Source organism: Salvelinus namaycush, chromosome 31 (assembly GCF_016432855.1).
Source record: "Salvelinus namaycush isolate Seneca chromosome 31, SaNama_1.0, whole genome shotgun sequence".
Lineage (NCBI taxonomy): Eukaryota > Metazoa > Chordata > Actinopteri > Salmoniformes > Salmonidae > Salvelinus > Salvelinus namaycush.
This window is the reverse complement of record NC_052337.1, coordinates 42,813,626-42,839,801: the sequence shown is the minus strand read 5'-3', so window position 1 is coordinate 42,839,801 and position 26,176 is coordinate 42,813,626. Positions and strand designations below refer to the sequence as shown.

General features: G+C 47.7%; 1 protein-coding gene across 1 annotated transcript; it reads right to left on the bottom strand.

Annotated features, from left to right (window-relative positions):
• Window positions 1-1,530: 1,530 nt before the first annotated feature.
• On the bottom strand, window positions 1,531-20,767 carry rc3h2 (ring finger and CCCH-type domains 2). The gene is made up of 20 exons (XM_038970175.1): window positions 20,600-20,767; window positions 13,181-13,503; window positions 12,885-13,002; window positions 11,331-11,564; window positions 10,718-10,893; window positions 9,227-9,427; window positions 8,757-8,889; window positions 8,281-8,399; window positions 7,980-8,092; window positions 7,217-7,486; window positions 6,706-6,926; window positions 5,984-6,390; window positions 5,749-5,886; window positions 5,399-5,536; window positions 4,679-4,837; window positions 4,110-4,326; window positions 3,391-3,475; window positions 2,609-2,807; window positions 2,115-2,239; window positions 1,531-1,766 (listed from the first exon to the last, which is right to left on the bottom strand). Exons 2-20 carry the CDS (start codon window positions 13,409-13,411, stop codon window positions 1,628-1,630), a joined length of 3,423 nt encoding a protein of 1,140 aa, XP_038826103.1. The 5' UTR covers window positions 13,412-13,503; window positions 20,600-20,767; the 3' UTR covers window positions 1,531-1,627.
• Between the last annotated feature and the right edge of the window lie 5,409 nt (window positions 20,768-26,176).

Below are 26,176 nucleotides of genomic sequence, written 5' to 3'. Positions count from 1 at the left end.
TCACTCACTAGGCCTGTCTGCCTCCTTTCAGACCGTAAAAAAATAAACCCTATTATAAATAGGAGAGTTTTCCTAAGTGCTGTAACACTTAGCGTCACCCAAATCTCTTCACCCCCACAGGCAGGAGAAGACAGCAAACAGAACGTTCAGTGCACAAAACTGCAGTAAAATAACACTGACCCTTTTAGGCCAATGCATGAACAATTATAGCGATCACAAAACAAGGACGGACTGTATCGGTTTGACCGTTGACCAGCAGGAAAAACTCTGATCGAAACACGAACATAGAGACAGACTGATGAATTGGTTTCATTTCTTTCAAAAAAAAACGACAACCAAAAACAAAACAAAACAGAGATCCTGATACAAAATATTTCGACAAACAACTTCACGGAAGTTAGCAATGCTTCGAAGAAAACAAAAAACGAAACACATTTTGTAAAAAGTTAGAACAGAGACAAAACAAAGACAGCATGAAAAGGAACACTAGATTCACCCGGTGATTTGCTGATCCTCTGTTATAGTAAACCCAGGTTATGAGTTTGAAGCACAGAACTAAAAAGAGCTGATATGTCATGAGATTCCAGGGCACAGATAAATGTCAGTATGATGTGTTATTTCATATACAGTACGGTAGATAAGTACGATTCAAATCACTGGACGCAGCTGCTCAGACTATAGCAATAATTGACGGTGGCATCTGTCGATCATATTTAGGATTGCTGATACATGTTGGACTTCTTGGTGTTTTCCATGAATGAACCCGATGGCTAGGCCTAAATATAAGAGGATATTTTACAAACAGCAAAAAAAAAAAAGAAAGGCCACAATTGTGCACACACGTGACTGCGGTGACATCGGTGAGATATCTGACTGATCGTCATCATCTTGAATCTCGTCTATGAAATGCTTGAGACCAACAAATGACACTGCACACAGGGTAACACAGTCTTCTTCCTGTTACTTAAAAAAAACAAAAACAAATATTTCCTGACCTAAAAACCCTGTTCAATTAGCACTATCCTTTTGAAAGTAAAGACTTGGAATTTTCGACATGCAAATATCATTCCTATGACTACAGATACATAGTATTGTATTGTTATTATTGTCATCCAATATCAACAGATACTGATAGCCTTCACACCCAATAGTGCCGAGCACCTTCGTCACCTTGTAAACATTGTAGAACTAATGAATAGAAGACCATTGGATGCCACATGAAGCATTTTAAACACCATCATCACCATCCCTGAAGGCAGTGGAGAGCGAGCAGGTCACACAAACAAACACATGATCAAAACCAATAACAACAACAAAAAACAGGAAACCAATTGATTGAAAACCCTGCCGGGTGAGAAAAGAGGAAATACGATGGAGCCTATTGGTGTTTGTGTCGAAACCAGAAGTCTCTCTTTGTCACGTTGGAAAACGACACCCGCTGTCGTCTGAAGGAGCATACTGTACAGCATGTACCCTTTTACTAGTACCCTTTTACTAGTGATATTAGGGGGGGGGGGGGGGGGGGGGGGACCTGATCGGTGTCTGATGATACAGGCCTATACGACCCTAAGATGTTACTGTGACAGCAGCTGTAGGAGCTTTGTAGCGGTGGGGTGTCTCTGCCCTCTCAACTGCCGTTGAGCAGCATCTCAGGGCCTGTGTTGGGGCGAGGGCCCATGTCCCCAAGCCTTGGAGGGCCGGTTCTCATCATCAGCTTCCCCACACTGAGGCCTCCTGAGCCCAGACCGCCAGGGGAGAGAGACTTCCTGGAACACAGAGGTACAGTATGGGCTCCGATCAGTGAACAAGACATAGAAGAGATCTCTTTTATATTCCTTGACAGTAACAGAGAAGCTGCAGTACGGGAGCACATGTTTATTCTAGGTCAAGTTCTCACCCACGTGTACGGGATGTGTGTATGACCACGTTATGACCATGCTTGCCAAAAATAATTGCCCCTTGGGGATAAATAAAGTTTATTGAATTGAATTGATTGTCCTAGATGAGGTAAGGACCACATCAATATTCAGCCTTGCTACTGGTGTGTTTAGTGTTTCCTAGTCTCGGGTTGCCAGACACTGGTTGAGGCGAGGATAGTAGTTGACCCAGCTCACCTGAAGGCCATCTTCTTCAGCAGGTGAGCATCCATCTTGTCAGTGGACAGCTTGTCTGTCTGGCTCATCTGGGGTTCACTGCTGGGAGGGGTGAGGAGATGGGGGTCCCTTAGCTCAAGGGACTCCTAGGGTATCCAGATAAAAAGTCAGTCAGTGATGTAATAGAAGAACAGGCACACAGAGATGACATCACTCAAGCCCATGCTGTACCATTGCACCACATTACAGTTCCCACACAGATCCTCCCTTAGGAGGACAGAGACAAATGATGAATCAACCAATCAATCAATTAATGAGACACATTAAGAGGACATTGGCTACGTTTACACAGGCAGCCCAATTCTGTCAGTTCTTTGTCTCTTGACCAATGCGATCAGCTCTGAAAAAGATCTGATGTGAAAATATATGATGTGATTGGTCAAAAGACCAATTAGTGGGCAAAAGATCAGAATTGGAATGCCTGTGTCAACGCAGCCATAACGACTACCCTGCACCTCAGATTGTTGACTGTTGTCCTGCAGGTCAACGTCCTCCATGTCTAGTACAGACAGCTCCAGCTCAATGTCTCTGTCCGGTTCGCTCTCTGTCGTGTCCTTACAGTAGTCAGTCTGCAGCAGGTCTCCTGCACCAGCCTTCTCTCCACTGCTGAAGGACCGCTCACGGGCAGAAAGCTCACACACTCCCAGCTGGTCACTGTGCACACACAGGAAATCATTTACAATATCTTCACTGTATGTGCTGCTTCAGATATTCAAAGTGACCGTAAAACAGTGCCTTTATACTGTAATGATATTTCATGTGCCTTCTGAGTGAAACGATGTAAATAGCTGATGTACTGACAGCAAAGAGAGAGACTTGTGGAGTACAGAGGACTAGATTCCCCACTCCAATCATAAATACAGAGACTGTAAGTCAGAACGTGAACAGGCAGCAAACAAGCAGAGAGCTTAGAGAACCGCTCTATTTTTAGTCTAAGGAGAGAGAAAAGGAACCGACTGCAGCACAATGAGAGGAGGAGAGGAGAGGAGAGGAGGAGGAGAGGAGGAGGAGAGGGTTGAAAACAACACCTCCTACACAGTCACGGCGAGCAAGCGGGCGCTCCGCTGCAAACATACAGGAGGACATCGAAGTAAAACGAACACCCCCAAAAAATAAAGAAAAAAACAAAAAACAGGACAATGCCTTTGTTTAAGGGAAAGAGAGAAAAGGGGGTGATGAGATATGGTATGTCGTATAGTACAGTAAAGTATAGTACGGTGCAGAGTCTATACTGTACCTCTCTAGGAAACTAGAGTGGCTGGACGAGTCAGACCCACGGGAGCTCCACCTGTAGTCACCGTGACCGATGTGTGGACCATAATCTGGAATATAAACAACCATAGATTTAGAATAGTAACAGGGAACAACCTATAACAGTGCATTTCCCCGCCCTTCACACTATTGCTGAAGTGAATACATGGGAGCGCTGACTGCAGTGAACAGGGCTCCACTGAGCCTGCAGAGAGCCTGGGTGCATTCAGGGCCTGGAGATGAAAGACAACTTTCATTCATATTCACACTATAATCCCTCTACACGTTAACACGTTTCTGCTCGGTGCTAGCACAGCGGCCGGCCCGAGCGAGCTCTGCACCTCTCTGAGGCTGAAGATATTTATTTCTAAACAGAATGTTCCACATTCGTTACCTTAGATTACAAATGAACAATAATTCAAAATATTATTGACGGTTTTAACACGGAGTAGCTCTCTTAATTCATACCTACTGCTGTCATTTCATCACAGCTGTCGGTTCCACCCAGTACACACCGTCAGAGTGATTACAAGTCAAATGGTATAGCAGAATTGACAAGAAGTCAACATTAGGGGCAACATTTCACTTCTACATGTTAGAACCCTTTTCCCCCGCTGTAACCGAAAGGTTTGAACCCAAGTTCCCTGTTAATACAGTGTATTAACCCGCTAAGCTAAAGCCTAGCCACCACTATCCCCTCCTCACCTCTGAAGTTGATGGGGGTGGTGCTGTTGCTTCTCTGGCAGGCTGTGGCCTGGACGGGGTCAGTGGTGTGGTACCCTGTACGGGAGGCGCGGGAGATAGCCCCCCATTTAGAGATGATGGGTCCCTCTCCAAATGGGATGATGGGATCCTCGTCTTTCAGACGACGGTACGGCTCAAATGTGTGTAGCCACCGCTTCCTTTCACCATTATCTACTTCCTGGAAGACACAGCATTTTATATAGTGAAGTTATTGGAAGTTGCACTTCTATTTGATTACTTGTCCAAGCCATACTTCAATGTAGAGACAATGAGTCATCATGATGTACAGTACCCACTCAAATGTGTTTATCGTGTTGTCATGTTCCTTAGGGCATATTAATATGAGTCGGAGTTGATATATAGTTGTGTTTCTAAGAGGGTGTGTGGTTGATATATGAGTTGATATATAGTTGTGTTTCTAAGAGGGTGTGTGGTTGATATATGAGTTGATATAGAGTTGTGTTTCTAAGAGGGTGTGTAGTTGATATATGTTTTGTTTTTTACAAGCGTGTGTGTGTGGGTAGACTCACTGAGTGTTCGGAGCAGGAGTGAGCAGAGGCGTTGTGATGCTCTGGTTCAAAGGGGCTGATGCAGGTACTGATGGTTCCACAGGACCAGGGAGAGTAGTGGGCCAGACGCTCCTCACCACGGTACTTACAGTTCATACACTGATCCCCTCCACTGTCATGCTGATAGAGAGAGAGGAGGGGAGGGAGGGGGGAGAGAGAGAGAGAGAGAGAGAGAGAGAGAGAGAGAGAGAGAGAGAGAGAGAGAGAGAGAGAGAGAGAGAGAGAGAGAGAGAGAGAGAGAGAGAGAGAGAGAGAGAGAGAGATAATAAGGAGGGTAGGAGAGGAGGCGAGAAAGTCACAAAATGAAGTGGAAGGTTGATGCTGTATTTGATTAATATCCTTGCTTTTGTCTCCCTCAGAGGACTCCCACAAACATAATGTGACTATCTATGCTTTAGCTACCAGTTGCCCAGCAACAGTCACACTCTAAAATAGCTTTGTATTCAACACATATTTTGGGTCAGAATCAAAACCCACACAAACAACACATAGAGGACTGTATATGTGAGCATTTCTAGACTTTCATTTCATGGGGCATAGGAGTGGATTAAACTGATTACAGTATGCCATTTACACTTGTTCTATGCACAAACTGTCATTCTATGCCTCTCTCTCGCTCTTTCTCTCTCGTGCTCATAATGTATGCACTAACACACTCTGCGTGCGTGCAGGCCTACGTACCTCTGCACCAAAGTCTATGGTGAAGACGGGGGAGGACTGGGAGGGCCTGTTCATGTTGCCGTGGTGATGGTGTGCCCATTGCTCCTGTTTCCGCTTGAACAGATCCTCGTATCCAAGAGGAACACGCCCATAAGAGTCCTGGAGAGTGAGAGAAAGTGAGAGAGAGAGAGAGAGAGAGAGAGAGAGAGCGAGAGAGCGAGAGAGAGAGAGCGAGAGAGCGAGAGAGAGAGAGAGAGAGAGAGAGAGAGAGAGAGAGAAAAAGAGAGAAAAAGAGAGAGAGGGGGAGAGAAGGAAAGAGGTAAAAGGGTTAGGATTGGGTGAGAGTTCCCCCATGTACAATAAACACCTACAACAACATTAATCATAGCCTTCAAAAGTCGATCGAACAGGAGGAAGAGGGGAGGAGGAGGAGGAGGAGGAGGAGGGCAACGAGGAGGGGAAGCGGAGGAGGTGGAAGAGAAGATGTGGGTGAGAATGAGTTTGCTGAGCTGAGTGGGAGGAGAGGCAGGAGGACAAGGGAAAGACATGACAAAGCCAGTCGTGTTAAGGAGCGCGGATGCGGAGGCGGATATACTGCACCCGTACCCTGTGCAGCGCAGCTCTGTGCTCCCCCGCCGAGCAGTAGGGACTGTCCAGGGAGGCATATCTCTCTCGGAGGGGGGGCTGGTACACAGAGGAGTGCAGCACCTCGGGAGGCAGGGAGTTACTCCTGGCGTCCTCGCGGTGGTACAGCTGGGGTCTCCACATACGCCGACTGTCATACAGGGGGGCGTAGCCACCATGGGCAGGGGCCAGGGGCCCGTACTGGGGGGCCGGCGGGGGGCCGTAGGGAGAAGGACCCGAGCGCTCCCGTGGTGGGGGGAAGGAGGGGTGCTGCTCGGAGTAGGGAGGGGCCATGGAAGGCGGCAGAGAGGACTCGAGGACGTGGCTGGAACGCAGGAAGCGGGCCATGCAGGGTTTGTGGTGGTGCATTGTAGCGGTGTAGTAGTTACCTAGAGGAGCAGGGAGGGGGAGAGGACATCAGTGAGTCTAGAAACGGCTGTTTCAAACAGTATTTCAATGGCGAAAGAGTATACAAAAAGGCCCAGGAACAAATGAAAGATTGAATCACTTCTATGTTGCGTCCATTAAAAAGCAACAATAAAAAGGTTGGATAGAGTGAAAGAGTGATCAGAGTGAATAGAATGGCAATGCAAATGAGCAGTTTAGCTTACCAGGCAGAGTAACAGAGTTACCTCTGCTATTGCCTCTGTTCATGAAATGATATAAACGCTGTCTCTGAAATGTGGTGCCATGGCTCTACTCACTGGCTGGCTGGTAGGGTTGTGTGTCGTAGGGAGGCCGGGGGTCCTGGTAGTACAGTTCAGAGGACTGAGGCTGGTGGGGAGGAGGCTGGTGAGGGGGTCCTCTCATTAGGAAGTGCCCTTGTTTGGGATGACCAGAGCCACACTCTACCCTAGACCCCGGACCATGGGGAGAAGGAGCTGAGGAGTGGTTGACAGGCGTCTTTGGAGGAGAAACCGACTTCCTGATAGAGAGAGAGAGAGAGAGAGAGAGAGAGAGAGAGAGAGAGAGAGAGAGAGAGAGGATGTCAGACTAGAAATACAACAGGTCTCGCTAAATCCAGATGACACATTAAAGCCAGCTGAAACATTCCACTTTCAGCTTGAACGTTTAATACTCATTCAGTGATGAGTCATCATCATCATGAATAACAATACACAGTAGGTGAAAGTAGGTGAAACCACAGTCAGTAGGCGAAACCACAGTCAGTAGACGAAGCCACAGTCAGTAAGCGAAAGCATTAAAGTGCCTTACTGTTCCATAGAGCCAGATGAGGAGCGGCTGGAGCCTGTGAGTCCGTTGGATCCGTTAACAACAGACCTCTCCCTCTTCATCTCCTCCATCATGTTGCCTCCCCTGGGGATGAGCTGGGGGTGTGTGGACCCCTCTGTTACAGACCCCGACCCCACCAGTCCCCCAGCGCAGGCCTCCTCTCCTGAGTCGCCCCCCTCACTACCCATACTCCCCTGGGCTAGGGGGAAGGGCCGGCCCACGCCACTGATCTTCTTGTTTCTCATTCTGTACCTTGGAGTGGGGGGGGGAGCGAAAAAGAGAGAGAGCGAGAGAGAGCGAGGGAGAGAGAAAGAGGGAGAGAGGGGGAGTGAGAGAGAGGGAGAGAGAGAGAGGGAGAGAGGGGGAGTGAGAGCGAGGGAGAGAAAGAGGGAGAGAGAGGGAGTGAGAAAGAGGGAGTGAGTGAGAGGGGGAGTGAGAGAGAGGGGGAGAGAAAGAGGGAGAGGGGGAGTGAGAGAGAGGGGGGGAGAAAGAGGGAGAGGGGGAGTGAGAGAGAGGGGGGGAGAAAGAGGGAGAGGGGGAGTGAGAGAGAGGGGGGGAGAAAGAGGGAGAGGGGGAGTGAGAGAGAGGGGGGGAGAAAGAGGGAGAGGGGGAGTGAGAGAGAGGGGGAGAGAAAAAAAAAGAGTGTCGTTCGTTTCAACACTTGTTCACAGGAAAGCCTTGACAAGAACAGAGAGGTCTATGTCTCATCGTATGCAAATGAGCGGGGCGGTGTTCTCCCTCTCACTTCTCTAGCTCGTCCTGTGTGTGTGCGAAGGTGCAGTTGGATCCTCGCGGACAGCCACCCTGCTGCCGGAGGTCTCGACACATACTGGTCTTATACTTGCTGTTGGGCTGCGGCTGCATGGGGAGGGGACAGACAAAAACAGACAGCATGTCACTCACAACAGTAAACCAGAGAGTTCGTCCAACGCACCGTGGTATTATTCTACGGGTGTATTTTGTTTGCGTATTCCACAGGTGTTATTACATTAAAGGGAGGCGCGCGCGCGTGTGTGTGTGCGTGCGCGGGCTGTCAGCTCCCGTACCTGCGGTGTCTCGTGGCTCTTCTTACTGAAGTTCTGTATAAACTCCACCAGACCGTCGACCATCACTTTCACCGCCAGCATCACGCTCTCCAGCTCGTCCCACGATGGAGACGCCGCGTCTACACACAACACCCAGGTCAGACATCAACAACCCTCATCTAGTTCTTTTCGAAACAATACTGGGTGGTCATAGTGTCTGCAGCATCGAAACAAACCCACAACACACATGTACAGCAGACGTACAGTACACACCTGTCGCACAGCCCCGTGTCTAGACACATCAACAAGTCAAGGGAGTCCAATGCATCAATAATGTACAATGTACAATGCATCAATAATGTATTACCATATTACCTCTTGTGTCCAGTGCTATCATTTGTGACGGTCTAAACCTAAAGTCAGCTGCCTGGGGGAAGCTGCTGGGTTCCCTCGGGGGCCCTGACCTCAAAGTTGTGGCGTGATCGTACTGTATCTACCTGGGTTGTGGTCGATGTTAGCCAGTAGTTCCAGATGTGGTCTGAGGCTGTTTAGGTTAGCAGGGTCTCCTGTTCTCTGTAGGACTATCGTCAGCTCCTGGACACTCTTAGCAAAGGACTCTGGGGACTGGAGCTGGGGGAGAGAGAGAGAAAAAGGGATGCATAGGGATGTGTACAGCACACGTACGGCCATTTAGAGTAGCTCACAGTGAGTAAGCAAGTGCAGCGTGTCAGAGTGATGCAGCATATGACGGTAAAATGTTGGGATGACAGAGATGGTTGCCTTGTCAACCACTGACTGAATGAGGTATTAGTTAGCACATGAGTCAGGAGGCTCTCCAGTGCCTCATCAACTATTGATCTGGAATCTCATAAGTGACGAGCGGAGGGCTGTGTAGCACTGTAGCGATGCTTGCCTGATTGGTACGATGAGCGAAGTGATACAGTGATGGGGACGCAGGGAGCTATACCTTATCAATGATAGACTGCATGTGTGACTTGTGGATGAGGTCTCCGTAGAGCAGGGAGGACCACTGCTCAGGTGAGATACGGAGCCCCGCCTCCATGGCGATGTGTACGATCTGGGCGTCGTGCTCGCGGCGCAGCGCCTCGTAGGTACGGAACTCCTCCTTTAGCTGCATCAGCGACGAGTCCTCGTCACGCTTGGTCACCTGGGAGGGGGAGGGACGGGGAGGGGGAGGGGGACGGAGGAGAGGATGGGAGAGGAGAGGAGAGGGGGAGGTCATACAATTACGAGACTGTGATATTGCTCAGAGATAAACATCTGGCCAGCCTAGATGTCACTGCGTCCCTCTCATTTGACTGGCAGACATTTGCGTGGTGTCCTCAGACTCGAAACTCAAAACTCAGATCAGGTGTGAGAAACAGAGTTCCCCCCACTCAGAATCTGCCCTATGAGTAATCATCATAAGACGCCAGAAATCAAAAAGTGTGTGAGGATGTTAATAAATGTGTGTGTATCTCTATCTTAGGACCTTTGCCGCTAAAACAGACCAGTGTCTGTCTATCTGACTGTCTGTATCTGTCTGTCTGACTGTCTGTGTCTGCCTGACTGTCTGTATCTGTCTGACTGTCTGTGTCTCTCTGTCTGTTGCACGCACACACACACACACACACACACCAGTTTAACTTTAGTCCGTCCCCTCGCCCCGACCCGGGCGCGAACCAGGGACCCTCTGCACACATCAACAACAGTCACCCACGAAGCATCGTTACCCATCGCTCCACAAAAGCCGCGGCACTTGCAGAGCAAGGGGAACCACTACTTCAAGGTCTCAGAGCAAGTGACGTAACCGATTGAAAGGCTATTAGCGCGCACCACCGCTAACTAGATAGCCATTGCACATCCGTTACACACACACACACACTTCCTTGTCACCAGCAGACTGTTTCATGCCATCACTTGGAGTTTTCAGATATTTATTGAGTATGTAGAGGACCATTTTGAGTTGTATGTGTTTCCGTTCTCAGCTAATTTGCCACAATTGGCTATACACATCTAAACCAAAGATCAGATTGTTAGATCTCCAGGAGAGATTCAGCAACACCATCTGTGCACATGGTAAGTGACACTCGGAAGCTTTTTCCACTGCTGGGCATCATAAGTGCCAGGGGGCAGAAGATGGCAGACGGAGTCGCCCTTCCGTAAGAGTGGTTCATTAATCAAATGTGTTTGGTGGTACAGCATAGTGTGTATTGATATCTATAGCAGTGTGGTAAGTAAGATCAAGTGATCATTTTAGAGCACTTTGGTGAAACCGATGAATCAATGTCCTTTCTATTACCCCTGGGTGTGTATCTGTGTGTGTGTGTGTGTGTGTGTGTCTGTGTGTGTGTGTGTGCGCATGCGTGCGTGTGCGAGTGCATCATACGTGCACGTGAGAGCAAACATTGCCCACAATGTACAACATAATATACAATACAATAGAAATATGTCTTACCTTAAAGCAGGAGGCTCTGTAGAGCAGCTGGACCACGTGTCCGATGGAGGTCTTGGAGGCCTGAGGGAACCTAGCTTCCAGTTTCTGGACCACAAACAGCACCAGTACCTTCCTGGACAAAGCTGAGCCGTCCTCTAGGGCCAGCAACACCAGCTTCAGAGCGTCCTCCTGCATCGCTGGATGACGATACAGACAGCTTTCATTATACACAAATGGCGTAGTACTGTAGTACTCAAACGCAAGAGATCTGCTCGTACACACTAGTACACAACGCCTGATACCTCAGCCTAATGTCACTACAGTAAAACGGGATGGGGAGATTAGAATCCTGAAGGCCATGGTGGGAGTTCTACTGGCAATTCCATTGGTGTCTTCAGACTTGAAACTCAAAACTCAGATCATGTGTGAGAAACAGAGTTCCCCCCACTCAGAATCTGCCCTATGAGTAATCATCATAAGACGCCAGACTCTATGAGGTTCAACAGCCCACAGCAAACCTTACGGCTATCACTTATTCACAAAACACATCAGTTCATCATGTGATTGACAGGTGTACTCTCCTATCACCATCAGTTGGTATGATTGACAGGTGTGTTATCCGGTCACCACCCACCAGGCCCCAGGAACTGGCATCCCCGTGCCCTGACAGCGGCCCACAGGTTGGCAGAGAGCTGCTGTGGGTTCTGGTGCTGCAGGATGAGCTCTGTGACGGTACGTTCCCCTAGCGACCGGCCCGCCCGCACCGCACGTACCCGCCCCTCCTCTTCCACCAGCTGGCAGTTGACCAGTGTCACCAGCTTCCTCTGCATGGGTCGACTGAGCGCGCTCGGACTGAGGGTCACCACACCTGCATGGTGGAGAGAGGGGAGGTCAAAGGTCAGAAGACAGGTCCTGCACACACTGAAATACTAGCCTGGTCCTTGATCTGTTTGTGTTGCCTTGCCAATCAATCAATCAATCAATCAATCAATCAATCAAATGTATTTATAAAGCCCTTTTTACGTCAGCCGATGTCACAAAGTGCTATACAGAAACGCAACTCCTATTGGCAGCCCAAACAGATCTGGGACCAGGCTACTTAAATATTACCACAGAGACAGCTCCCTGCCACACTCAGTTATTGTTTACCAGAGCGACAGGTTAATTATAGTCTAAAATGAGTCTGTATGAGGACAGAGAAACTGTACGTTGCCCCCCCGCAACAGAAAAACACTATATTTCTCTAGTAAATGTCTCATAGCAGGCCAGAGTGATGAAAACAGTGTCTTAAAACACTTTATTACAGTGAGTCAATAAAAGGGCAGGGCTGGATGACCTCAGTAACCTCTCTATTTCTGTGATCATCACAAAAACAGTTGACAGAAGCTGCCGAGCGGTTTAACTGCACCGCTCAGCTCGCCACAGAGAGCTTTCCAGGTGAATTACACCCAATAAACAGACCACTTCGGCACGACAATTGGCTTTTAAAAGCACTCAAGGGTTCCTGCCCGTCACACACACCACTTTATGGGTCCTAGGAGAGGGATTCCCCATCCTCCGTCCTGCAATAATTGCTACAGATCATCTAGTCTACAATATGCTGTGTATCTGTGAATGAGACGTAATTAAGTATATGCTGGATATGAATTGACATGCAGGGGAGCCAAGGGACAAAGTGGTGGAGGATAAAAGTGATATTATTAGTTTAACTTTAAAAATAAAAAAACATTTTGGCTGTTAACTTTTTTCTTGTCTAATCTAATCTTGTCATCTAATTCAATGATTCCTATGAAACTACTGTAACTACTTCGACACGGCTCATTACATTTCCTTTTGATATAATGTGCGCCTTCTGGCTTTGTGTTGGTGTGGGGGGCCCAGGTTCCTTATCGCCTTACAGAGTGGATAGGTTTCCCGGGTTGAAGCCTGAGTGTCGCTGCTTTTACATGCTCTGACGCAAACGTTCCCACCACATTCAACTCAGACCCTGAGAATAACAGGAAATGCTGTGTTCCTCCACACGCACGCACGCACGCACGCACGCACGCACGCACGCACGCACGCACGCACGCACGCACACACACACACACACACACACACACACACACACACACACACACACACACACACACACACACACACACACACGCATGCATGCATTTATCAACACAGCTCTGTGCTCTGGTACCTTTTCCTCCACTGATGGGTTTGAGATAGAGAGCCAGCTCCTCCACACACACCCTGCACACCTCATAGTGCTCTACCTCCACAGCACTGCTCAGAGTCACAGGCTGGGACTCCAGGACCTGGGAACATACCACAAACACAACAACAAGTCATCATCATCATCACCATTATCATCATTGTCATTGTTATCATCATTATCATTGTCGTCATTGTTGTTATCGTCACTATCATCATTATCGTCATCATCGTCATCATCATCAGAAGAACAGCAGCAACAACAACACGTGCTGTACCCACCTGAGCTCCCACCAGCTGTAGCAGGGCACAATTGACAGGCAGGAGGTCGATGTCAGTGCTGATGGCTGTCTGGTCGAAGGGGCAGGCCTTGCGGTGCAGCTTGTGCAGACAGGTCTTACACACGGTGTGCGAGCAGCCCAGACTGATGGGCTTGTGGCCATTGCTGTCAAACTCATTGTAGCAAATGGGGCAGGAGAGGAACTCTGTCCATTGGGCTGCCTGCACTGGCATCCTGCTGCCTGTCCTGCCTGCTGTCACCTCTGGAGGGTGGTGTCTCACTCAGGGGGATCGCATGCCACCACGCCCCGACAGCTCAATGACAACTGGTAGAGAAGAAGAGAGAAAGTAGGTCAGAGTGCAGGTCAGCAGCAGACCGGTCATCGCCAGAGAGACCATGCACTCCATGTATTCTCCATTGAGCAAGGTTTTTAGTCCTGCACTAGGCTTTTAATCTGTGTCTGGGAAACTGGCCTGTCATGTTTTAGTTTCGTTTTTTTGTCTTTTATTGCCTTCCAAAAACCACAGGTGCAAACTGCTCGGGTGAAATGCGCAATACATCTGGCACCCAGTGGCTAAAGACGCCTTAGCCGTTTCACAATCAGAATCTTGGAAGAGAAAGGAGAGTGGTGGGTGGCAGTCTCTCCACGCTTTCTTTCTTCCCCCTCTATTTCCCTCCCTTCTATCCCCCCTGCCTGTGAACAAACACCCCTCTCCTCCACTACCCACTGCCATTTGTAAGGGAGGTGGTCATCACGCTCGCATGATGAGTTACCTTGTCCCGAGACCTGAAGACTGCGTTAACTCCCTGGTCTAATGCATAGGGTTTTAGCTCAGTGGGCTAACACAGTCTTCGGGAAAACAGGAGACCCGAGATTTGAACCCCAGTGGGTAAAACACCCTTAACCCCACCCTTTTTTCCCGCCCCAGCCCCACCCTCTCTCTGATGCCCTCCCTGCCAGTCCATCACGCCTCCTCCTGGGTTAGGGTGGAGAGGCCTTCTTTGGCTGGCTACTGACCCTGGAGGTGACCTGCCCTGGCATTGTCCTATCAGCCTGATTTATACACCGACTGAGTACAAGGTCAGATTTACACACACCCTCTCTCTCTCTCTCTCTCTGCACGCCGAGCACAGGATTATAAATACTCTGAGTGAAATTCAAGACAGCGACAGGATGGCCACAGAGGGAGACACAGAGATGGAGAGAACATGCTCAGACTGCCAGTTGGTTCAGCATAATCACTACAGGTGATGATTTTGTATTTTTATTCGGATCCCCATTAGCCGTTGAAGAAGCAGCAGCTATTCTTCCTGGGGTCCACACAACGACAACAAATAACACCACGAACAAAGAACAACATGAACACAAGAAGAAGGATGAGAAAACAAAGAAAAAGAAATGAATGAATAATTCTAAGAACAATGTGTGGGTGTGTGTGTAGTGTGTGTGTGTGTGTGTCTCTTCACAGTCCCCTTTGTTCCTTGAGGTGTTGTTTTATCTATTTTTTTGGTAAAGTGATTTTATTGCTTGCCTGAGTTACCTGAGGTGGAAGAGAATCCCATGAATAAAGTCAGTGCTCTTTACCGTACTGTGCATTACCAAGCCTCTGTTCTCGACTTGGGGACAGTAAAGAGACCCCTGATTGCGTGTCTTGTAGGGTTTGTATGGATTTTTTTTTTTTTTTAGATGTACGTACAGCACGTCAATACTTCTTTCAAAGACCAGCAATGATGCAGTCAATCTCTCCTGATGATCTGGCCGATAAGCAAGTCTGCAAGCCTTTAGACCAGGGGTCTTCAAATCTTACCCTGGTTTTCTGTTCTACCTGATCATTAATTCCACCCACCTGATTTAGGTCTAAATCAGTCCCAGATTAGAGGGAAATAATTCAACTGTACCATATCCAAGCAGCTACAGCACCGGGAGCCACGACTTAACTTCCCTGCATGCAACAGCTGCATCGACAGACAGACAGGCAGCTGCTAGTTGGAACCAACTGCACCACCATCCCCACCCGTCACCCCATTCATGGCATGAAGAAGTTGCATCAGGCTGGTTTAGAGCTGGCTCTATACAGGTTATGCAACAGAAGAACGCACTGCTGTTCACAATCAATCATTGTGCAGAGACAGAGGGAGTCGCCATGCATATTGACCCTAGGACAGGTTCTGTGAGGAAAGTTTCAATTAAAAAATGAAACGTTGCATAAAATGACACGCTTACCTACAATTCTAACTAGGCTAGTAAAATATCAAGCTCTTCAAGCTTCTAAATAGGATAAACACTTGGACAGTTTTGCATTGATATACTCTGCAGAATAAAACGCAAGTAACTTATTCAAGTAAATAAAACCACTTGGTTTAAGTGTGCAAGTTATGATTGCGCATTCAACTACTTTTCCCGCAAAATTACGCACCATCCAAGCTTCCAAGGGAGCGATGTGTCCACATTGCCTCTGCCGCGTGGACAGCTCCGTGCTGATCTTGCGTGTCATGTTTCCGCGAGGGCGCTGATCCTGAATATTAACGCCACGAGCTTCACGCACAACAGTTGAGCTCGGTCACTGGCTGACGGACCAAAGTGAAAATGCATGTGACAACAAAACGTGTAAAGGCTACCGGGGGAAGTTTTTTCGCGCTTAAGTTAGATGCGGTGAAGTCACTGTGCGGGAAACCATAAATATCATTTGAACCACTGTGAGTGAGTCAGTGTCACGTTGAAACCACCTGTTCCGGACTGTACACTATAGAGACATCCTGTTTTTCGTGGTGCCCCCCGATCATGTTAACCGTCTCCATGTGATATACAGTCTCATATAATCGGTAATCCCCCCCCCCCCCCCCCCCCCCCCCACACACACACAACGTCTTCCACAAAAAGATACAATGTAACATTTAGCTGTACACATTTGGCTCTACACATTTGGCCCCTCACATTTGGCTCTCCTCACACATATGCCCCAGTCAGTCCTCGCATGCCGCCTGTAGAGTTCTACCCAACATACCCAACATGCCTCAAGAGAACAGCATGTGTTCTATAATCTAAAGGACTGCCTGTTATTCTAAATGGACATCATGCAGTCCGCTGATGGACAGGCCCTCATGTTAGCCAGCCGGTTGGTCCCCACCCCTACTCCTCTACCGCCCTCTGAGAACCTGAACCCTTGGAATGCTAGGAGCAGTGAAGACATGTGCGACTTGAAGGTTGATCCTGACGGACTGGTGCTTAAGATTACAGCATCACGACCCCAGAGTTAGAACAACGTGTTCTAGACCAGCGGTTCTCAACCTTTTTAAGGTTACTGTACCACCAACTGAATTCTGATCTGCCTGGAGTACCCCTGAAGTAACCCCTCGTGCATTTGACCAATAAGCCTATATTCTCATGAGTCTTCTCAAGTACCCCCTGTGGACAGGCCAGATAACCCCTGTGGACAGGCCAAGTAACCCCTGTGGATAGGCCAGGTACCCCCTGTGGACAGGCCAGGTAACCCCTGTGGATAGGCCAGGTAACCCCTGTGGATAGGCCAGGTACCCCCTGTGGACAGGCCAGGTACCCCCTGTGGGTGGACAGGCCAGGTACCCCCTGTGGATAGGCCAGGTACCCCCTGTGGGTGGACAGGCCAGGTACCCCCTGTGGATAGGCCAGGTACCTCCTGTGGATAGGCCAGGTACACCTTGTGGATAGGCCAGGCGCCCCCTGTGGACAGGCCAGGTACCCCCTGTGGACAGGCCAGGTGCCCCCTGTGGACAGGCCAGGTACCCAATGTGGACAGGCCACGTACCCCCTGTGGATAGGCCAGGTACCCCCTGTGGACAGGCCAGGTACCCCCTGTGGACAGGCCAGGTGCCCCCTGTGGACAGGCCATGTACCCCCTGTGGACAGGCCAGGTACCCCCTGTGGATAGGCCAGGTACCCCCTGTGGACAGGCCAGGTGCCCCCTGTGGACAGGCCAGGTACCCCCTGTGGACAGGCCAGGTACCCCCTGTGGATAGGCCAGGTACTCCCTGTGGACAGGCCAGGTGCCCCCTGTGGACAGGCCAGGTACCCCCTGTGGATAGGCCAGGTACCCCCTGTGGATAGGCCAGGTACCCCCTGTGGACAGGCCAGGTGCACCCTGTGGACAGGCCAGGTACCCCCTGTGGATAGGCCAGGTACCCCCTGTGGACAGGCCAGGTACCCCCTGTGGACAGGCCAGGTACCCCCTGTGGACAGGCCAGGTACCCCCTGTGGATAGGCCAGGTACCCCCTGTGGACAGGCCAGGTACCCCCTGTGGACAGGCCAGGTACCCCCTGTGGATAGGCCAGGTACCCCCTGTGGATAGGCCAGGTACCCCCTGTGGACAGGCCAGGTACCCCCTGTGGATAGGCCAGGTACCCCCTGTGGACAGGCCAGGTACCCCCTGTGGACAGACCAGGTACCCCCTGTGGACAGGCCAGGTACCCCCTGTGGATAGGCCAGGTACCCCCTGTGGACAGGCCAGGTACCCCCTGTGGACAGGCCAGGTACCCCCTGTGGACAGGCCAGGTACCCCCTGTGGATAGGCCAGGTACCCCCTGTGGATAGGCCAGGTACCCCCTGTGGACAGGCCAGGTACCCCCTGTGGACAGGCCAGGTACCCCCTGTGGATAGGCCAGGTACCCCCTGTGGATAGGCCAGGTACCCCCTGTGGACAGGCCAGGTACCCCCTGTGGATAGTCCAGGTAACCCCTGTGGACAGGCCAGGTAACCCCTGTGGATAGGCCAGGTACCCCCTGTGGATAGGCCAGGTACCCCCTGTGGATAGGCCAGGTACCCCCTGTGGACAGGCCAGGTACCCCCTGTGGATAGGCCAGGTACCCCCTGTGGATAGGCCAGGTACCCCCTGTGGATAGGCCAGGTACCCCCTGTGGACAGGCCAGGTACCCCCTGTGGACAGGCCAGGTACCCCCTGTGGACAGGCCAGGTACCCAAAGGCGTCCTAGTACACCTGGTTGTGAAAAACTGTTCTAGACAGTGGTGTAAAAAGTACCCAACTGTCATACTTGAGTAAAATTAAAGAGATAACTTCATAGAAAATGACTCGAGTAAAAGTAAAGGTCACCCAGTAAAATACTACTTGAGTAAGTCTAAAAGTATTTGGTTAAAAAAAATATAAATCATTTCAAATTCCTTATAGTAAGAAAACCAGCACCATTTTCTTGTTTTTTTTTAACTTAAGGAAAGCCAGGGGCACACGCCAACACTCAGACATAATTTACAAACTTAGCATTTGTGTTTAGTGAGTCCTCCAGATCAGAGGCAGTAGGGATGACCAGGGATGTTCGTGCGTGAATTTGACTATTTTCCTGTCCTGCTAAGCATTCAAAATGTAACGAGTACTTTTGGGTGTCAAGGAAAATGTATGGAGTAAAAAGTACTATATTTTCTTAAGGAATGTAAAAAGTAGTCAAAAGTATAAATAGTAAAGTAAAGTACAGATACCCCCAAAAATTGACTTAAGTAGTACTTTAAAGTATTTTTACTTAAATACTTTACACCACTGGTTCTAGACTATAGTTTAGCTCATTGTGGAGTAGTAGCGCTGTTGGAGGGGACTGAGCAGAACTTTTGTAAGTGTGTGTGTTCAGGTAAGAGAGAGAGAGAGAGAGTATGTGTGTGTGTGAGTGTGTGTGTGTGTGCACATGTGCATTCGTGTGTGTGTGTGTGTGTGTGTGTGTGTGTGTGTGTGTGTGTGTGTGTGTGTGTGTGTGTGTGTGCGTGCGCTCGTGTGCGAATGCCTGTGTGTTTTGAAGGGGGCTATTCTCTTGTAAAGAGGGCAGCTGGGCTTGTCCTGCACAAGTAAACCTTGCTGTTCCAGACATGGCCTTAGGACACCAGTCTCCCCATCACTCTACCAACCAGGCCCTCAGAGTACAGTACAATACAGTACATTACAACCGGTGACAGGGCTGAGATTTCACACAAACATCTCTGTGGCGGGCAATGAAATACAGAATACGGAATATGGAATACGGAATAGTGCGAGTGTCCTTCAATAAAATGAGTCACTGTCGTTAACGTCTGTTTGAGTCATGAAACAAGACCGCCACAAACCTAATCCCTATTCAATCACTACCCCCTTCATGAGTTCAACACTATATTCCCCTGGATGATATAGCTTGGTCTTTGCTCTGAACCAGTCATCAGAGAAATAGAATCAACCAAGGCCTTTTCAAAACAAAGTGTTTGTCGATAAAAAACAACAACAAACATGTCTATTATCTATCCTGTTGCCTAGTCACTTTATCCCTACCTGCCTATATGTACATATCTACCTCAACTACTCATACCGCTGCACATTGACTCAGCACTGGTGCTCCCTGTATATAGCCATGATATTTTTACTCTTCGCTGTTATTTGTTATTCACTGTGTATTTATTCCTTGTGTCACTATTTCAATTTTTTATTTTTTTATCTTTCGTTGTTGAAAAAGGACCCGCATGTCAGCATTTCACTGTTAGTCTACCCCTGTCGTTCCCAAAGCAAGTGACAAATAACGTTGGATTCTATTTGACTTTGTTTCCTCTTCCTGTGTTTTAAAGAATAACAACACTGTTAATTTCCTCTCGCTGTTTATCAGTTTTCGGATTTCGATTCAGAGGTCACTATTTCACAACTTCATTTGGAGAGGGACTTTCAAACATATTCCATATCTCAGTGTTAATATAAGAGTATTATATTAAATTAACCGTTTGAAATGATCATCTTCAAAATAAGATAACTGCAGCACTCTATGGATCCAACTAGAAGTGCAACTTTACAATTGTCGGCCTAGTGATAGTAGGCCTGGGGCACATTATAGGCTGTACATCAGGATGTATTGATTTCAAAAGGCCTTTTGTGTATTCATTCTGGCATAGATAGGCTACGTTGGCAGTGGGTGGCGCTGGCACATGTCACTCCTGAGAGATCAAACTGTACACGGATGTAGGTGCCACAGTAATTCTTGGAACGTGCATTTTGTTATGCAACTTCATTGAACAGCCTCTTTGTGTAACAGTGTCTAACATGATCTGTTACACTGATGCCACTGTGCAAAGGAGCCTAATGTAATAATAGGCTAGGTCTAATGGCAATTTTGACAATGCCAATTTTGAAGACAAATTGTTCTTAGTAGGTTTCCATTCCTGACTGTATTAGGCCTATATGCAAAAAAATATATTGAAATAGACCTATCATGATGAAATTGTGCATGGCTCCTAAATGTAATAATGGTACCCCATAATAAATGATCTGCCTGCAGATATTAAGTAGGAATGTGAACAGTTGCCAACTACTATAACTGTGTATGGACTCGACCATCATCAGGTGCCACAAACGGTTTGGCAGCATGCAACACCTCTAAAAATCATAATTGGGACAACGAGCTGAAAGTCGCGCCTCTCTCTGTCACTTACCTTAGGCACTGTAACGGAGTACTATAATAATCATATTTTTATCGTCCAAGAGAGCAAACGGAAAAGATCTTCATCAGTTGCAATGGAACCACGGCAATCAAACCAATAATATAGACCCCGTATTTAAAACATCCTTTCAGCACATCATTTTACTGCTATTTGCTCCAATTTCTCTATTCATTCCCAGCCTATGCGACATGTTCGCTCAAAGGTACGCTCCCTCGGTTTGACAACTGGGTAGAACGATCGTGTAGCCTACTGTATCACTCCGCTTCCAGTTTTTGAACTGCGTGCCTTGGGCAGGCGCGTCTTGATCAACAGGAGAGTGTTTTGTGGTAAAACGAGCTGTACACAATAATATATATTCCAATTTCACCTCGAAACCTTGTTTATAATGGTTGTGCGTATGTGGTACTATTTTCATGTTATGGGCAAGGATAAAGACGTAAAGGGGCAAAGCCGGAACAAGCCGCTTTTCGAGGCGTGGGCTGCATCGTTTTTAAAGAGACAGAGGATGCGATAAGACCGTCAGACGCAATGCTCCAAGCATGTTTTGGCCCTATAATGGCAACCCCCTATCGAATTGACCGTCTCAGTGTCTCCACTTGCCTAAATTTTAATCTCATTTGTCTAATAGTATAATCTAATGCAAGATAAGCCACTTAACTTGAAGAGAAATAAAAAGTGCAGTGTATCCAGAATGTTCTATCATTCTGTAATACATCCGCTATTAAGCTACTGTGTAATAACAGAATAGAATAATAAATAGAGTAATGAATAGAATAATTAATCTACCTGTAACAACCCTAATGAGCATCTTGAGTGATTTAGCTCTTACTGGGACCTAGGCTTTGGCACTGATTGTAGTAGTGCTGTAGAAATGGCAGAAACGTGGTTCAGAGGATGGAGAACGAAAGGCCCGATGCTCCCCTCTCCTCCATTCCTCATTCATAATGAAAGGGTCTTAAACAGTACTTTACACATACACACACGCACACACACACACGCGCACACGCACTACTCCCTTTTACAGTCACTCTGTGTCCCCTCACTGAGGGGACCCTGAGGATGAGAGAAGTGTTGGGTTGCACTGAGCTGAGTGTGTTGGACATTTCTGGAGCAAAGGGATAAAAGAGAAAGAGAAGAGAGTGACTGAGAGAGAGAAAGAAGGGAGGGGAGAGGGAGAGAAAGAGCAAGAAACCCTCTCAGACATGCTGGAGAATCCACTCATATAGTATTGATGCTCAGTGAGGCACACAGATGCAGTCGGACCATATACTGTAACTGGGGCATACAATGACTTTCTCCCTCACTCTATATCTTACTCATGCAGAACAAATAGCCTACATACCAACACACAAAGACACCAACATATTATAGAGCAGTCACTTACACATATATGAATATTGATTCATACATTCCATTCCTACGCTCACAAACATTCATCCAGGATTATGTGTCTTGGAGGTTCCCTTTGTCTACAGGTAAGCGCTTCATTCCAAGTGAAATGTCAGAAAGAGGAAATTCCCATCATCCAAATACTGCAGGTGCCACCTTGTGGCCATCTATAAAAGTCTACAACGCAATATGCAGTCAAAAAAATTTAAACAGACACACATTTAATCAATGAGACATTACGCAATATTCATATAGACAGGTAACGGCACATTGGTAAACTGACCTAACGTGTGCAACGTCTGATTTGTCAACCAGCATAAGAATATATCATTATGTGGTTCGCAAGTCAAGAAGTAAAATGAAAACCATATCCAAAACAACATCTCCACCACGCTGACCCTCAACACGCCCCCCCCCCCCCCCCTTGGCAGTGTGGTGCCATGACAACAACCTCTCCCTCAGCGTCAGTTAGACAAAGGAGGTGATCATGGGCTGCAATGAAAAGAGGGGAGTGCACGCCCCCATCCGCATCATTGGGGCTGTGGTTGAGCGGGTCGAGAGCTTCAAGTTCCTTGGCATCCACATCACTAAGGACTTAACATGGTCTACATACACCCGCACAGTCGTGAAGAGGGCATGACAGCATCACTCCCGTCTCGGAGGTTGAAAAGATTTGTCATGGGCCCTCGTATCCTCAAAAAGTTGTACAGCTTCACCATCAAGAGCATCTTGACCGGCTGCATCACCGCTTGGTATGGCAAATGCACCACCCTCGACCGAAAAGCGCTACGGAGGGTGGTGCGGACATCCTTGTACATCACTGGGGCCAAACTCCCTGCCATCCAGGACTTCTATATCAGGCGGTGTCGAGGAAGGGCTGAAAAATTGCCAAAGACTCCAGCGACTCAATCCATAGACTGTTCACTCTGCTACCGTCCAGCAAACAGGTCCAGAACATCGGCTGTTGGACCAACAGGCTCTGAGACAGCTTCTACTCCTAAGCCATAAAACAGTTAAATAGTTAATTAATGGTTACCCGGACTATCTGCACTGACTCTGTGCACATTCACAATACTATACACTGAGTGTATAAACATTAGGAACACCTTCATAATATTGTGTTGCACCCCCTTTTGCCATCCGAACAGCCTCAAATCGTCGGGGCATGGACTACAAGGTGTCGAAAGCACTACACTGGGATGCTGGCTTATGTTGACTCCAATGCTTCCCACATTTGTGTCAAGTTGGCTGAATGTTCTTTGGATGTTGGACCAGTCTTGATACACACGGAAAACTGTTGAGCATGAAAAACCCAGCAGCGTTGCGGTTCTTGACACAAACCGGTGCACCTGGCACATACCACCATACCCCGTTAAAGGGCACATACATATTCTGTCTTGCCCGTTCATCTTCTGAATGGCACACATACACAATCCAAGTCTCAATTGTCTCAAGGCTTAAAAATCCTTATTTAACTTGTATCTTCCTCTTCATCTACACTGACATCAATAAGGGATCAAAGCCTTCGTCTGGATTCACCTGTTCAGTCTGTCATGGAAAGAGCAGGTATTACTAATGTTTTGTACACTCAGTGTATATAGGCCTACTGTATATTTTAGGCTACAGTAGGCTACTAAATAAACCTTCCAGTGGCTATGGCTATAGGCTACTCACCGGTGATGGCCGATGCACTCCTTGTGGCAATAGCCTACTTGGGGCGGCAGGTAGCCAGTGGTTAGAGTGTTGGACTAGTAACCAAGAAGGTTGCTAGATTGAATCCCCAAGCTGACAAGGTGAAAATCGGTTGTTCTGCCCCTGAACAAGGCAGTTAACCCGCTGTTGTTGTTGTAAATAAGAATTTGTTCTTAACTCATTTGCCTAGTTAAATAAAGGTACAAATTTTGCCTATCTCAAGATAAGCTACTTTGAAAAACAATGCTACTATTCACTCAAGATTGGGAGTTGCTGAGAAAAAATGGTTTCTATTGGTTCTACAGACCGATTAGCAATCTCTTTTCAGCATTAGGCATTTGCTTTCCAAACTGTTTAATTTACATTGAAAAATAACGTGCTTATTGAGAGGAGGAAGTTGGTTTTAACCGCCGTCCTCTTGCGTGGTCATGCTGGAATGGCACGTGGTTTTTGTCTAAGTGTGTATGCTTTTATTAAACACAATATTTGCTTCTAGCAAGCATTTCGTTTGCAACAGCACAGGTTTGTATGAACCTTGCCGTTTGCCACTCAGACCTCGGCAACAATGTTGCAAATTAGGAATTTGATCTTCCCCCTGCCATAGAGAGCTAACGGTGTCGGACGTCAGCTAGCCATTTTCATGACCAGGCAAAATCATGCAGCCGCATCATTAACATGGCTATAAATATCAATGCAAAAAAGCAAAAACAAATTCAAACGAAATGTTAGCTCTCATTTCAGAGTTTGATGTGACTAGGTTAGCTGTTGTTTTCTAAAATCCCCATTACACTGAAATAGTGATGGAACCCTCAAGGTTCTTTGTCTTCACTGGGTATATACACTGAACAAAAATATAAATTTCAAAGATTTTACTGAATTACAGTTCATATAAGGAAATCAGTCAATTGAAATAAATTAATTCGGTCCTAATCTATGGATTTCACATGACTGGGAATACAGATATGCATCTGTTGGTCACAGAAAAGATAGGGGCGTGGATCAGAAAACCAGTCAGTATCTGGTGTGACCACCATTTGCCTCATGCAGTGTGACAAATCTCCTTCCATAGAGGTGATCAGGCTGTTGATTGTAGCCTGTGGAATGTTGTCCCACTCCTCGTCAATGTCTGTGCAAAGTGGCTGGATATTGGCGGGAACTGGGACATGCTGTCGTACACGTCGATCGAGAGCATCCCAAACATGCTGGTGATGGTGGCGGATGAATGGCACAACAATGGGCCTCAGGATCTCGTCACGGTATCTCTGTGCATTCAAAATGCCATTGAGAAAATGCAATTGTGTTTGTTGTCCGTAGCTTATGCCTGCTCATACCATAACCCCACCGCCACCATGGGGCACTCTGTTCACAACTTTGACATCAACAAACCGCTCACCCACACGACGCCATGTCTGCCATCTGCCCGGTACAGTTGAAACTGGGATTCATCTCCGAAGCGCACACTTCTCCAGCGTACCAGTGGCCATCAAAGGTGAGCATTTTCCCACTGAAGTCAGTTACGACGCCGAACTGCAGTCAGGTCAAGACCCTGGTGAGAACGACGAGTACGCAGATGAGCTTCCCTGAGATGGTTTCTGACAGTTTGTGCAGAAATTCTTTGGTTATGCGAACCCACAGTTTCATCAGCTGTCCAGGTGGCTGGTCTCAGACGATAGCGCAGGAGAAAAAGCCGGATGTGGAGGTCCTGGGCTGGCGTGGTTACACGTGGTCTGCGGTTGTGAGACTGGTTGGACGTACTGCCAATTTCTCTAAAACGATGTTGGAGCTTATGGTAGAGAAATTAACATTCAATTCTCTGGCAACAGCTCTGGTGGACATTCCTGCAGTTAGCATGCCAATTTCAAGCTCCCCCAAAACTAGAGACATCTGTGGCATTGTGTTGTGTGACAAAACTGCACATTTCAGAGTGGCCTTTTATTGTCCCCAGCACAAGGTGCACCTGTGTAATGATCATGCTGTTTAATCAGCTTCTTGATATGGCACACCTGTCCGGTGGATAGATTATCTTGGCAAAGGAGAAATGCTCACTAACATGGATGTAAACAAATTTGTGCACACAATTTGAGAGAAATAGTATTTTTGTTCGTGTGGAACATTTCTGGGATCTTTTATTGCAGCTCATGAAACATGGGACCAACACTTTACATGTTGAGATCATATTTTTGTAAAATATTTTTTAATCCGTCCCAGTTGGATAACTATCGTCCCATATCTAAACTGTCTGCACTGGCAAAAGTTTTGAAAACCTGGTGAACTCACAGTACAATTACTGCTGCAAGTAAGGTTGTAGGTGATACTCTAGATGCTCAGGACAAGAAAAATCACTGTATTTCACTTTTTATTGACTTATCGAAGGCCTTCGACAGTGTTGACCATGCTCTGCTGTTGTATAGACTAAAAAAGGTTGGTTTAAGTGTTGATGCATTGGATTGGTTCCAAAACGACCTTTCTGAGAACACAGTGTGTAGC